The 14231-nt window shown below is 38.1% G+C and overlaps 1 protein-coding gene across 1 annotated transcript in view; it reads left to right on the forward strand.

Moving 5' to 3' along the window:
* The window catches only part of TMEFF1 (transmembrane protein with EGF like and two follistatin like domains 1), a 124383-nt gene that overhangs the window by 88631 nt on the left and 21521 nt on the right, over window positions 1-14231 (forward strand). The window contains exon 5 of the mRNA XM_084508636.1: window positions 8115-8211. Coding sequence (XP_084364762.1) covers window positions 8115-8211 — 97 coding nt within the window. The remainder of the gene's footprint in view (window positions 1-8114; window positions 8212-14231) is intronic.

A 14231-nucleotide genomic window follows, 5' to 3' on the forward strand; every position in this document is an offset into this window, starting at 1 on the left:
CTGGATGTAGTTCCACAACTGATAGATCAGGACGCAAAAAAGGGCCACATGTACATACAGGAGAAAAATGTCTTGCTTGCATGCCACAGGTTGCTTTTTCTAACATGAATTTTCCCTTTAAGAATTTTATTACTGGTGGAACCTGCCACATTCTCCCTATAAAAAGAACTGTTCTGACCCAGTAAAGTAGCCTCAGGAAGATTAACTTTCATAGGATTACATGAATATGAATAAGGGTAAGCCTTCACCATATTTTCTTCAAGGAACTTTCTATGTGAAAATAGCTTTTTTTCCTCAGTTTTACAACTTGAGAGTAGCCAAGAAGGTCCAAGAAAGGAGCAGTCATCTTAGTGATCTTCATGCCCTCTCATAATGCAAAGAGCTGTCAGTCAATGTTCCTGGCCAGGCAGAAGCCCTGTCACTAAGCTGAAGTGCCCTCTATGCTCAGAAGCCTTCAGTCTTGTTTTAACTCAATATTCTGTCAATATTTTAAAAAGATCCCACAACTACATTGCCCAACTAGAAGTGAGACAACTCTAAGAGAAATTGGAGCCACTGCTCTAAAATCTGTTCAGACTTACAATCACAAGATACCTTTTTAGAAGAAATTTTGGCCCACTGCAGATGGGAACATCGATTCTGAAAGGAAAGCTTTTTGAAGACAAATATGGTTCCCATTTTTATTTTTATTTTTTTTGGTAAAAGATATTGGTGACAAAGGTAATTTGCTTTCATCTGGCAGCATCCTTATTTGTAAGGCTTTTTTGGTTGTACTTTCCATCTGGCATGCAGGCATAGTGCAGTAACTTTTGAAGGAGAACCCTATTTCTTCTGAGTTCCCAAGTCCCGTGTTTGCAAAACTTTCACTTCTGAGCAGGTCTTCCTGTCCCCCTCTGTGTAAAGGCCCTTCTGCCTCTTGCTCCGATTCTTCATTTGTTTCTGTTTGATACTGCAAGCAAGTGCCAGTTGCAATGCTGACTTAGTGTTACAGTCTTTGCAAGGATGTGTTGAAAACCATCAGCATGTATTATGCACACCACCACACAGCTAAAAAATGCCAATGCCTTTTCAAACCAGCTTCTCGGAGGCAAACCAGTGTCCTAGAAGAGGCAGGTTCAGTGGCATAGTAACATACCTACAAGGCTGAGATTTCTAACACTCCTACTATGCTCATGACATTAATTTTTCATTCCTTTTGTTCATAGTGTGTCTGTAACTAAGCAAAAGGCACTTTTGATATCAAAAAAAATGCAGTAGTTAGACAGATGGCACCCAATCATTTCAGGCTTTTAAGCTAAGGAAATAACATGCTTGCAATACATATAACTAAGTTAATTATTATTAAAATAATTTGTTTTGAATTTCTAATCCCACTGAAACCTAATAGCTAAAGTATCTTGTGATGAACGTCTAGCAGATTGCATTTAGTAATTAATAAATTGATATACAGTATGTGCTTTTTAGCAGGCTGCCATCTGTTCCTTCCCCTCACTGGGGACAACACTTATCCAATAATTGTCACACAGTCAGGGTGGTATAAACAGATATGGTTTAGAACCTCAAATAATTTTCTTTCTTTTTTTTTTTTTTAAATTTTAATTTGTGATAATGCTACTGATTTATTTTAATGTATTTTAATATGACTGCAGGAGCTTGACGGTGATTAACACCCTGGATAGGAGGTAATATCACATCTTTTAGGCATATTTCTATAATGGTGAGTGATTTAGAGAGATGTAAGTGCTGATTCCATCACATGGTTTGTCACTGAGTATCACTGTAACTTCAAATAGCCCTATTTATTTCTGTTGAGATCCTATCCCCAGTAGGTAAAATTAATCAAACTAGGTAAAATCTCCAAATTAAAATTTCCAAGAATTACTGTAACTTCAGCTAAAGTTCAGCAAGGCAGAGGCAAGAGCCTGAATGTTCAGGCCTTGTTTTGGTGAGACCTTGCCTTTAGCAGGGATTTCAGGAGCAAGAGTGCCTGTTCAGAAGGATGCAGGGGCCAGGGGTACAGAAAGACAGATTCCTCCTGCTTTCTGGACAGGATCACTGCTAAGAAAAGAGCAGATTCTTCTTATGCAGCCTTAATAGGGCCTGCAGAACTGCATGTGGAGTCTTCCTGAAATTGTGGGGTCTCCCTTGGTGTCTGATGACTTCCCTGTCCTTTCCATTTTCCACCACTATCCATTTATGCATAATTTCCCTAGTGGTTTTTCTGACATTGTTGTGTCTTCCTTTGGAGAAAAAGGAGTTTGCTGCATTTGAAACAAGACAGTGGAGAGAACGGGTATTAAATTTCTCCAGCCAGAGGGTCTTGCAGTATGAAAGCTGATCCAGCTCTTACAGTAGATTTCCCCAATGTCATCTGCAGTGTGGTTATGCATAGAAGCAAAATAGAAGTTTGAGTTGTCAGATGTGTAAAATCTATAAGACATAACAAGGGTAGCGGTGGTAGGCAGTCTTGCAGTGTGTGGCCTTGAGTCATTTGCTTGTGCACATCCTCAAGTCCTGCACACACTCTCATTATAATAACCACTGGGCAAACATATTGCCATGGCTGGGCTGTGATTAAGATACCAACTTCAAACTCAACATCTTCAGGCAACTCAATCATAAACAGACCAGGCATCCTTTTATTAAATCTGTACTGCCTATTCTTACAAAATCAAATTTTAAAGGCTTCTGTCTTTACTGGAGCATGCTTATATAGAATCACAGAATAGCTCAGTTTGCAAGGGACCTTAAAGATCACCCAGTCCCAACCCCCCTGCCATAGACAGGGACACCACTCACTAGATCAGGTTGCTCAGGGGCTCATCTCACCTGGCCTTGAACACCTCCAGGGATGGGGCATTCACAACCTCTTTGAGCAACCTGTTCCAGTGCCCCAACACATTTTGAGAGAAGAATTTCCTCCTAATCTCTAATCTAAATCTCTCCTTTAGTTTAAAACCATTCCCCCTAATCCTGTCATTATCTGATTGAGCTCCCAAACTTCTTTCTAGGTCCTCCTCAAGTACTGAAAATTTGCAGTGAGGTCCCCCCAGAACCTTCTCTTCTGTAAATCGAACAGCCCCAGCTCTCTCAGCCTTTCTTAATAGAAGAGATGATCCAGCCCCTTGATCATCTTTGTGGCCCTCCTCTGAACGCTCTATAACACATTCACATCCTTCTTGTGTTGGGAGCTCCAAACCTGGGTGCAGTACTCTGCATGGAGCCTCACAAGGGCAGAGCAGAGGGGGACAATCACCTCCCTTGACATATTGGCCACTCCTCTTTTGATGCAACCCCGGATGCAGTTGTCCTTCTGGGCTGCAAGTGCGCACTGCTGGCTCATGGTGATCTTTTCATCCACCAGAACCCCCAGGTCCTTCTCTGCAGGGCTGCTCTCAATGAGTTCTCCCAGTGAGTTTTTCTCCTAGTCTGTGCTCATGTCTGGGATTTCCCTGGCCCAGGTGTAGCACCTTGCACTTGGACTACTTGAACCTCATTAGGTCCTTGTGGGCCTACTTCTCAAGCTTGTCCACATCCCTTTGGATGACATCCCTTCCTTCTGTTGTATCGACTGCACCGCTCAGCTTGGTGTCATCTGCAAACTTACTGAGGGTGCACAAAATCCCACTGTCTATGTCATTGTTAAAGATATTAAACAGTACCAGTCCCAGGACAGACCCTTGAGGGACACCACTCATCACCAGTCTTCATTTGGACATAGAGCTATTGACCACCACTCTTTGGATACAACCTTCAAGCCAGCTCCTTAACCACTGAATGGTCCACCTATCAAATTCATCTCTCTCCAATTTGGAGACCAGGATGTCATATGGTACTGTGTCAAAGGCTTTGCAGAAGTCCAGGGAGATGACATCAGTCAGTCTTCCCTTGTCAACTGATGCAGTCACTCCATTGCACAAAGCCACCAAATTGGTCAGGCGTGATTTGCCTTTGATGAAGCCATTCTGCCTCAGATCACCTCTGTCTTGCCACATGCCTTGACATTGCTTCCAAGATGATCTTTTCCATGATCTTTGCAAGCACAGAGATGAGGCTCACTGAGCTGTAGTTCCCCAAGTCCTCCTTTCTACCCTTTTTAAAAAGGGGCATGGTGTTTCCATTTTTCCACTCACCAGGGACTTCGCCTAACTGCCAGGACTTCTCAGCTATGATCGCTCTTGATCAGGAGGCCTGTAGAAGACCCCAACCACAAGCTGTCCTTTATTGGTGTGGTCATTAACTTTCACCCACAAGTTCTCAACCTGTCCTGTTATACCTGTTATATCTGCAGCACAATGTACTGCACAGAGAAAATATCTTTCAGCAAGGTATAGCTCTCCAGACTACCAAGCTAGGCATTTCTGAGTAGTTTGATAGGAGAACAGGGCCTTCCACATTTGTAAATATTGCTTTTGTATAAGAGCCAGCAGTGTGGTCAAAATTTATCAAGACACTGCTTGCCAAAAATTTGGGATAGCTAAGACTTGTTTTAAATATATATGTACAAGCAAAAGAGCAAGTTTGCAGCCTTGTTTTAAATTATGGGGACAATCTCCACTTTAACTAGTGTGTCATTAATGTTGCCCTAAAAATTAATGGAAGAGAGGATAAGTTACTATACAGTTGAGTGAACTGCAGACTGTAATGTGTGATGCTATGGACTGTAATTTTGAAAGGAATTTTCAGTGCTGGCTGTACTGAGGGCATCAGTATGATTTCAGGGGTTTTCTTCTGTACTTAAAGCAGAAGAGAATTTGCTGCAGTGCTTACTATTTTTCCTAAATCATTCCTAACATTTTCAAGATTAGTTGCTGCCATGAGATAGCACATCAGTAAAAATCACTGTACTCCAAAACCAGATAAGAATTGGTTTTCAGAGGGGCTTTCCCAGACAAGGGAATAGTTATTGCATTCATACATGGCTACAGAGCAGCTGCAGCTCTCCAGAAGCTCCCCCCATTTCACTGTGAACAGTGATAAATATAGGTATAGCGGAGCTCCCTTTCCAGGCCATGCCTCAGGGCAGACCAAACTTCACCTTGACTCAGACTGATGCTTTTGCTTCAAACCAGACATATTACAATTGTAGGAGCACACAAATGAGTTGCCAAGGGAAGCAATTTACTGCTGGCCTGTTCCTCCACAGCAATTGTCCATTTGCAGGCTCTTACCCTGCAGCTCCTAAGATAGAGCTGGCCATCTTCTGTAGAGGAATAATGACTTGAGGAGAAGTGTTAGGGGGTAATGCAGCTCAGAGAGACAACTGGGAGTCACAGATCCCATCCTTGTGCCTCATTTCTTTTGAAGGACAGAGCATTAATGAGGTGCTGACCTAACACACTAAAGAAAGCCTGAAAGAGAGAGAAAATGGGCTTTCACTCAACATGAAATTAAGATGTCAAGAGCAGAATTAATCAAGATACTAAAGAAAGTGAGGAGAAGAAATTCCGTAATCATCTATACATCAACATTAGAAGCCTGCATAATAAACAAGAGGAACTTGAATTGCTCATTTATGAACATATTTTGACCTAATTGATATTACTGAAAACTGCTGGGAATATTTGATTGATTGGAATATTAAAATTAATGGCTAAAACCTATTCAGAGACAATCAAATATGGAGGAGAAAGGAGAAGGGAGGGGCAATCTCTCAAGACGTGCATTGCCAATCTGGAGACACTTGCAACAGAGGTACTAATGCTCTCAAATAGTAATGAGTGAACTTATTTTAACAGCACACAGGTTAGGTACTGAAAATGTCTGCTACCTGTTCAGGCTGAAAAACCCCACAGCATTTATCTGTTCTGTATTGGTGGGAAAAGCTGAATATTTATTGAAGTATTTCAATCTAAATTATATGCAGTATCTCATGCTGCTGGTGCATCCTACAGTTGGTAATGAAAGAAGGTTCTAAAAAATATAAATGACTATTGTGTGACATGGAAATGTTGCATCAAGATGTGTTCATCTCTATTACACTTTGTCCTGACAGATGTAAATTAACAGTACCTGAGGTGTAGGTAATTACAACTTACATGTATTTAGTATGTGCAAACAGGATAATGTACAGATAAATAATTCTATAAACACAAGGACCAGGAAGTTCTAATCAAGAAAAAAAAAAAAAAAAGGCTACACTTTACACTTTTTCTGAAACATATGCATTTAAAGAAGATAGAGAAAGCAATTTTAGCAGAGGGGGAAGTTTACAGTGAATAGCATACATAAACAATGAGATTATGAAAATGAAAAGGTGTCAGGAGCATTTACAATGAGTAGAGCTGTATACAAGGTGTATATAAGTATAAATAAGGAAGGACATGCATATAAATGTGCATATTTGTTGCTTCTATAGCTCCATTACAAAACCAAAATGTTAATAGTGTAGCAAAAGTGCTTTATAAAGCCTTCTGTTTGTATTTGGAGATAAGTCATATAGTTTATATAGGAAAGATGAAGTATTTTTCATCCTAGTAGTACAGCAGAAGGATATTACACATCAAATGTTGAAAGTGTTTTGTAATCAGCAGGTCTGGCTGGTTTGTACCATAAAGCTTTAATGAGTAATGAGTTTTCTGGTCAGATCATGACTTTTTTGTTTCTTTTTCTTTGGTAGAACATTGAGAAATAAAGTACAAATATTTTGAGAAAAGATGAATGTGATGACCTGGAGAGCTGTAAGGGGTCATTTACTGGCATGGAAAAGTGAAACATGGCATTAAAGGACACTTTAGTATACCAAACACAGGCCTAGGAATGTGATACCTAGAAAAAAAAATCAAACCAGAAATAAGATGTAGATTTTTAAAGGTAAAAGAAAATTACCTCTACTGCAGTTTTCTGAGGGTGGTGATATAATTCCTACAGTGGCAATTTTTAAATAAAATTTGGATATGTATTCCTCTTTTAATGAATGTGTGCCATGTTTTAGAAAGGCATTAACTTGAGAGGCTCACATGCAGTCTTCCCCATGTAAGCCCAATACACAGGTAGGAGAGAGACCTTTTCTTCAGGCCACATCCATGAAAATGAGGAAGGACTGTTGTCATTTCTTTTTCCTATTTAGATTTAAAGAATATAGCAATTTTTTAATTGGTGGTGTTTGATTTCCTCTTGCAACAGCACATAGAACTGCTATGAGAAAAGGAATCATTCTGTTTAGTTCTCTATTTGACAGCCTTATGTAGTCAGCCTTACATGAACATGATACTGTGATACATTGAAGAGTTTGTGACTACCTCTGCGAATTTCTGTGGTTCTTTTCCTTCTTTTCAATATCTCCATTAATGCTTTGTTAAAATAATAAAAAAATAAATAAATTTAAAAAAAAAAAAAAAAAGAAATAATTACAGTATAGTCATATTTCTCTTTTACTCAAGGGTTTTGATGTCCATGTCAACAGTAAGATTGGTGCAGATGTTTTTAGAATATTTGATTGATGTTCATGTCAACAGTAAGATTGGCGCAGATGTTTTTCAAATATTTGAGATAGTAATTTTACTTTTCAGGGGAAGTAACAGTTGTACTGGTTTCTTGTTACGATGACTTTCTTCTTTTAGTCCTGTACAACTAATCAGAGTAATCTGAAAAATATACCACAGCATATATAAGAGATGAGCGCAGTCTAAGTCTATCATCAGAAACAAAAAGAGGAAAAACGTAAGAATTAACTTTGCATAAGAATATCTCTAATTAAATACTGTCAAAGAAAACAGCTTTCAAATCCCCTCTACCTAATAGTCAAGAACATTAAAAGGCATGGGGTTTATATGTTATCAGTGCCAATTCATATTAAATGTGCCTGGGAGAAGTCAATGCCAATTCCATGTTTGGTGGAAGGAGAATACAGTGAAATTAACAATAAAGGAAGCGCCAATTAATAAATCAGCTGTATTTCCTGGGATGCATTCTTGTCATTGTTACAGTTCTACCAACCTCTAATTGCCTGATTTTGAAAGAGGGAGCACTATAAAGGTTAATAGCTTCATTATAAATACATGACTATAACTTCATGTTGACAATATACTTGAAGGTAAATTAATTTAGGCAGACAAAATCAGAGCTTAATATGAAAATCATGCTTTCTACTAACAATACCTTTTGTTTTTTAGAGTATGAAGGATCTGGGACAGAAGTTCAGAGAAAACACTCGAAATGTGGAGTTTGCAAATATAGGGCTGAGTGTGATGAAGATGCAGAAAATGTTGGGTAAGTAATAAGTTTTCCTTAATAATGTCAATGAAAAAAAGAAAATTATGTGACCATGTGCTTGACTATGTTTGCTCTTATTAAATAGTGTTTTAAGGATGTCTAATAATAACGTGTTTGATATGTGTCACTAACAAACAAACCACTTTCATGTATAGGAGAGAAAACAACAAAAAGATACGTTGGAGAAATTTTGCCAAACATTTTTTCAAAGAAAGAACCTTTATTTGTTTCATTATGGAAAAACAAACAAACAAACAAAACAGGAATACAAAATAAATACTAATAATTCATCTCTTTTTTTTTTTTTTTTTTTTTTTTTTCTGTATGTTTTTCCTGTTCACAAAGTATTACTGCAGGGAAGCATACCTTTCCTTTCTTCTGTCTTCTAGCTGGGATTTATTTCATGTAAATAACTTTATAAAACATCATGCCACCAAAGTAGACTTGCTCTTTTGTGGAGAGACAAATGAGCTGTAGACATATAATTCATGATTTCACAAGATTTTATAATGGGGTATCAGCATAAAGACATCTCAGAAAGACACTAATGTGTTAAGTCACCTTAATATGACTTAACACTAGATGTGTATTCAAAGTTAAATTGTAGGTTACAAGTGAAGACAAAATGGTAATAGTACATATGAATGCTGGCACAATGGTTCAGGTTTCATAAAATGTCATACCACCAAAGTAGGCTTGCTCTTTTGTGGAGGGACAAATGAACTGTAGCCATATTTTATAATAATAATTATAATTTTCTGCATTAATGCCTTGGTCTGTTTCATTTATGATTGTCCAGTTGGGTATAGATTTGTTTGTTATATGCACTAAGATGTAGTCTTGGCTTTGGAAAATCAATCCTCCAGGGTCCAACTTCAGCAAAATCTTGCCTGTTCAGTCTGTACTTGTAGAGTTTGCATTCCTTTGGCTGTGTAGTATCTATAAGAGAGTGAGGATAAGGTTGAAGACAGTGAAATATTTATCCTCAGCATTCTGCCCACATGAAATGAAGCCATGCTTCTCCCTCTTGACAAGAGTAGAGCACTTTTTCCCTTCTTTAATATTTAATTTAGATTTTTTACAAAAAATAATAATAATAATAAAAAATATATATATATGGGGAAATTAAGATGTTTACATGGAAAATACTCAGAAGTTAGAAAATATTCCTCTGAGGCTTGCATGCAACCTATCAGATCTGTCATTTTTTTCAATTTTGTCAGCTTTCCAGCCTAAATAACTTTAACTACATTTTTTTGCCCAGTACCTTTGACCATTATAATAGCCTTTAGTGATATTTGCTGTCAGTTTAGATTCAGACTAAATTGGGCCCTGCTACATAGATTGCCTTGCAAGGCTCATTTTCACAAGTCATACAGAATGTCACAGACACTTAAATAGAAGCTAGGAGTTGGTGCCTTTTATTTGTAATATAAAAACAATTATTTACCTGGCAGAAGATGGGATGGAAATCTGTATGCGAAGCTCTGACACAGCATCCTTCCAGAACACTCGTTACATCTTATTCTGACTTTTTTTCCTGTTGAGTTTCATGTTCTTTACCCCCTTAATATTATAACATTAGATATAAAATTATTGGCAACACGAATACTTTTCATCAGACTTGTATAAGCACTCGGTTCATATTTATTATTTAATTTAATTTTCATAGAATCATGGAGTGGTTTGAATTGGAAGGGATGTTTAAAGATCATCTAAGTCAATCCCCTGCCATGGCCAGGGACACCTCCCACTAGACTAGGTTGCTCAAAGTCCCATCCAACTTGGTCTTGAACTCTTCCAGGAAGGAGAGTACAGAGAATCATAGAAAAAAATTGTACTGTATTACTAACATTATCGTTCCTAGTTCTAGTAAACAATACAAGAGCCTTAATTTCATAAAAAAGTATTCTATCTTGAGTTTTCTTTTTTAAACCATGAGAATGGCCACTGTAACTTTTTTAGACAGTGGGGTAATGTCTACTGAATAAAAGTACTTTTAGTTCTGTTCAGGCAGACTGCTTAGGCCTGGATAGCCCTTGCTTGGACTTTGTGATGTTAAAATGCTTAAAATTATCTGTTTGATTCCATAACACATTTTAAGAGGACTCTGCTTCAAGATAATAACTGAATCAGTTAGCTGAACTGTCTCCTACTGTTCAGTAGATAATCTCTAGCCATATTCATGAGACGCTGCCTAATGCTTACAGTAAATATAAAATTATGCATTTTTGAATCCTTTCTCCAAACTGTGCAATCTGAGATGTTGCAAACATCAGTTCCTTTCCCTTCTGAGTGCTCTTGAGAAGTAAAATGATATCTGCAATCCCATTTCATGAATAAACCAAGTTACAGATAAAATGATTAGCCTGTGGACAGACAGTGAATTAGTGGAAAGGGAGACATCCTTGCCACAAAGTGTTGAGTGGTTTGAGATAAATGAGCTAGCACTAATGAGATATCCCAGGTCCTGCCAACAGGCCAGCCACACAGCAGCCTGGAGTACAGCATATGCAGATTTTCTCCTGATAAGGGAAAGATCCTAACAAAGACAGTTTTATTTCATATGGACTGTGGTTCATCTTCTGGGCCTCAAAAGCTGTGGGAGTCCTATGCAAAAAAATATGGCACATTTCAGTGGAAACTATAGGGTAATTTGTGCAACATAGCAGGAACAAGACCAGAGAAACAACCACTTGGCCTTTCCTGTTATTTAGAGTTGGACTTGCTGATGATGTCTAAGTCCTTTCTTCTTGGAGGTGCACAGTGATAGCAAGAAGGGGAATGGGTACGTGTCATAGCATGGGACATTTTGATTTGACACCATGGAAAATGTTTCCTTCCAGGGGTGGTCAGGCACTGGAATAAGGTGTCTGGCAAGGTGTCTGTGGAGATGGTTGGAACTTGACCAGACATAGCCCTGGACAACCTGGTCCAGCTGAGCCAGCTTTGAGCAGGGGATTGGACTACCTGACCTCTACATAGTCCTTCAAGCCTAAATTATTCTTTGATTCCACATAGTTATCTAAGCTTGGTGTTTTCTAAAAGCAAGTTTAAAAAAGAGTAGTTGTACACAACTGAGATGCGCTCCATGTTACAGGTTAGTGATTTTATTTTAATTGTTCTTAAACTGCACTTTCCTCTTTGAAAGAGTTGGGAAATTTTAATTTTCAGGCTTGGACTTAAAGCATTATGGGTGTCTCTGATCAAAGTTGCAACATATGCTTTTATTACATAAGATCACGCATAGTCTGAAGAATTAAGGCTTAGCACAAGGTTTTAGATTTGTATCTTTGTTTTACTTGATTTCTCAGAGACATTATCTAAACCAGAAGTGGTTACAATTCATGGTAAATTGAATACAAAAGTATAAACAACTTTATCATTCCCACTGCCTCTGCAAAAACTGTGGATGTTAATTTTAAGTGGACTGACTGAGAGAAAGAAGTGAAGTCTGAGCAGATGGTTGTCATTAACTGCATGCTATATTTAGAAAATTAATGTTCAAGCATATGCAAAATAATATTTATGTAATATTTCTTCATATAAATATAAAAAGGAATCAGGTTGAGGAAACATCACAGAAATATACTTTTTATATTTTTTTCCTTTTCTTTTCTCATACATCTTATAAGTATTTCAAAGAGTTGGTATTTTATGTATAGGCTTTTAGAGAGCTTAAACAATCACCAGTGGATGCACTGGTGTTAAGATGCATAAAGGCATACCATGCCATATTGCTTGTACAGTAGTTTTCTGTGGGTCTATAGTAACAGCCTGCAGACAGCAGAATTCACGTGGATTAGGTATTATGTTTTTTCTCCCTTTAGCAACAAAGCTGAATCATACATTGTATATGTAATGTGAAAAGGCGTTATCTGAGCACAATTGGTCAGTATCTTGCTTTCTATTTTTTTTTTTCCATCAAAATGTCTCTCTGGACAGAATTTTACTCCACTGCACTGAAGAGGCAACATATTAGACATAATGGTACAAAACGTGTTTTAAGGGAGTAAAAAAGGACATGTGAGGTTGGTAAATTTAAACTTTTGTGTGAAAAACTGGCCAGAAGCCTGAAGATGTAGGCAGCATGAGGGTGGTGGGTGTTTTCTGCTTGAATTTGGAACTGAAAAGGACATCCAGTTGAGAAGTGGAGCTGGAGATGGCTGCAAACAGGTTGGGGCTACTGAGAGCAATGCTGTTGTGTTGGAAGCTGATGGGTTAAGCCAGTAGGGCAGTAACCAAAGCATACAATTTCCTGTTGATAGGCCCTGGGATAACCAGACTGCGGTTTCATCTTGGCACACATCAGACTTTTCAGTTCTACTGGTCGTGTTATAGACCTAAACTGATCATCTTATCAGTACTCAATCAGAAAATGGTGTACTAATAAATTTAGAAACACATATACTAATCCAGTGTGAATGTAAAATAAATGCATATATGTGGTTGCAAAATCATTTTCATTAGCATAGCCCTTAAATCTTTCTTCAATGAAAGCAGTGTATATAAATATTTATAATACTATTGTGGCTATTAAATATGCCTAGTGATTTTTTTTTTTCTCAGACAAATAATGCTTAATGTAAATTTTTTATAAGGCTTCTAAACAACATTATGCCTTATGATTTTACTCATATGATTGAAACCAAATTTATTATTTACAGTCCTTGGAGAGATGAATAACTTTTTTACAATAGCCCCTTGCAGCACTGACAAAGGCACTGATAGCATAAACGTACTTGTGAATTTTGGGGGGGTGCCCTGATTAGAAAGGTGGTCTCTTGAGTATATTTTTCTTCAGAAGACTTCAGTTTTCAAATGATGCTAATTTCCATATTCTTAAAGCTTATTGCTATTATCTTGGTCCTTTTTTCCCACAAGTTTCTTCTTAGACATACCAAAACTCATTCTCAAAGTTAGAACATTTTAATATCAGTGTTTCAAAATAAACTGAATCAGTTGAAAATTAGGAGTTTCATCTCACATTTTTTCTTGAAATGTGAAGTATCATTCCAAAATAAAAAGTAGTGGTGCTTATGAAGAGTGATATCCCCTGTTCTTGCACTCCGTGTTACGTGGCATGTCTCTTTCTTCTTGCATGTCAAAGCACTGCTAGATATCTGAATAAAACAATCTGCAAACAGCTAGTAAGCATCTTAAGGCATTTTAAAATATATTGTAACTTCAGAATAATATCCAGAGTGAAATAATGAACTGTAGCATATTTTAGGTTGGAAGGCATCTCTAGGGGATCAACTGGCCTAGCCTCTCTTTCTGCACTGCAACCAGGGCTAGTTCATGCTGGAGACTTAGAGTTTCCTCCAGGAGAAGCCTGACCATCTCCACAGAGGGAGATTTGATGGCCTCCCCTGCTTAAGGGCTGAATTGCCCTTACTTTGATGAATAATTTCTTTGTATTCAATCAGACTTTGTCTTGCTGCAACTCGTGACTGTCGTCTTTTACCCCTCTACTACGCATTTCTGAGAAGAGCCTCTGTCTGCCTTCTCAGTAATCCCTCCGAGGTAGTTTGTGACAGCAGTCAGTCACCTCCTTAGCTGTCTCTTCTCCAGGCTGAGCAAGCCTAATGCCCTCGGCCATCCTTTACCCACCACACACTTCAACCCTGTGCCTATCTTGTGGCTCTCCACCTGACCCTCTCCATTTTCTCCAAATATCTCTTGTTACCAGGGGTCCCAAAACTGGACAGAGTACTCCAAGTGGGACCTCATGAGTGTAGAGAGGAGTGCAACATCCATTTCCCTTGCTCTGGACTGACATTTCTGTGATGCAGGCCAGGGTGCAGCTGGTCACATTTGCAGAAGGCCACATTTGAGTGGTAGCCTTGCCCTCCATCATATGCTCAGGGACAACCTTCCTTTCCATCAGTCCCTAAATGGCTGAAATAAATGTCATTAATATTACTTTAAATTGTCATTTTTCTTCTTCTTTTTTTTTTTTTTTGGTAATAAAAATAACTTTACTGTACAAGTTCAGATGTGTCACATCCTCAGTT

This window comes from Aythya ferina (genome assembly GCF_964211825.1).
Source record: "Aythya ferina genome assembly, chromosome: 2".
In the NCBI taxonomy this organism is placed as follows: Eukaryota; Metazoa; Chordata; class Aves; order Anseriformes; family Anatidae; genus Aythya; species Aythya ferina.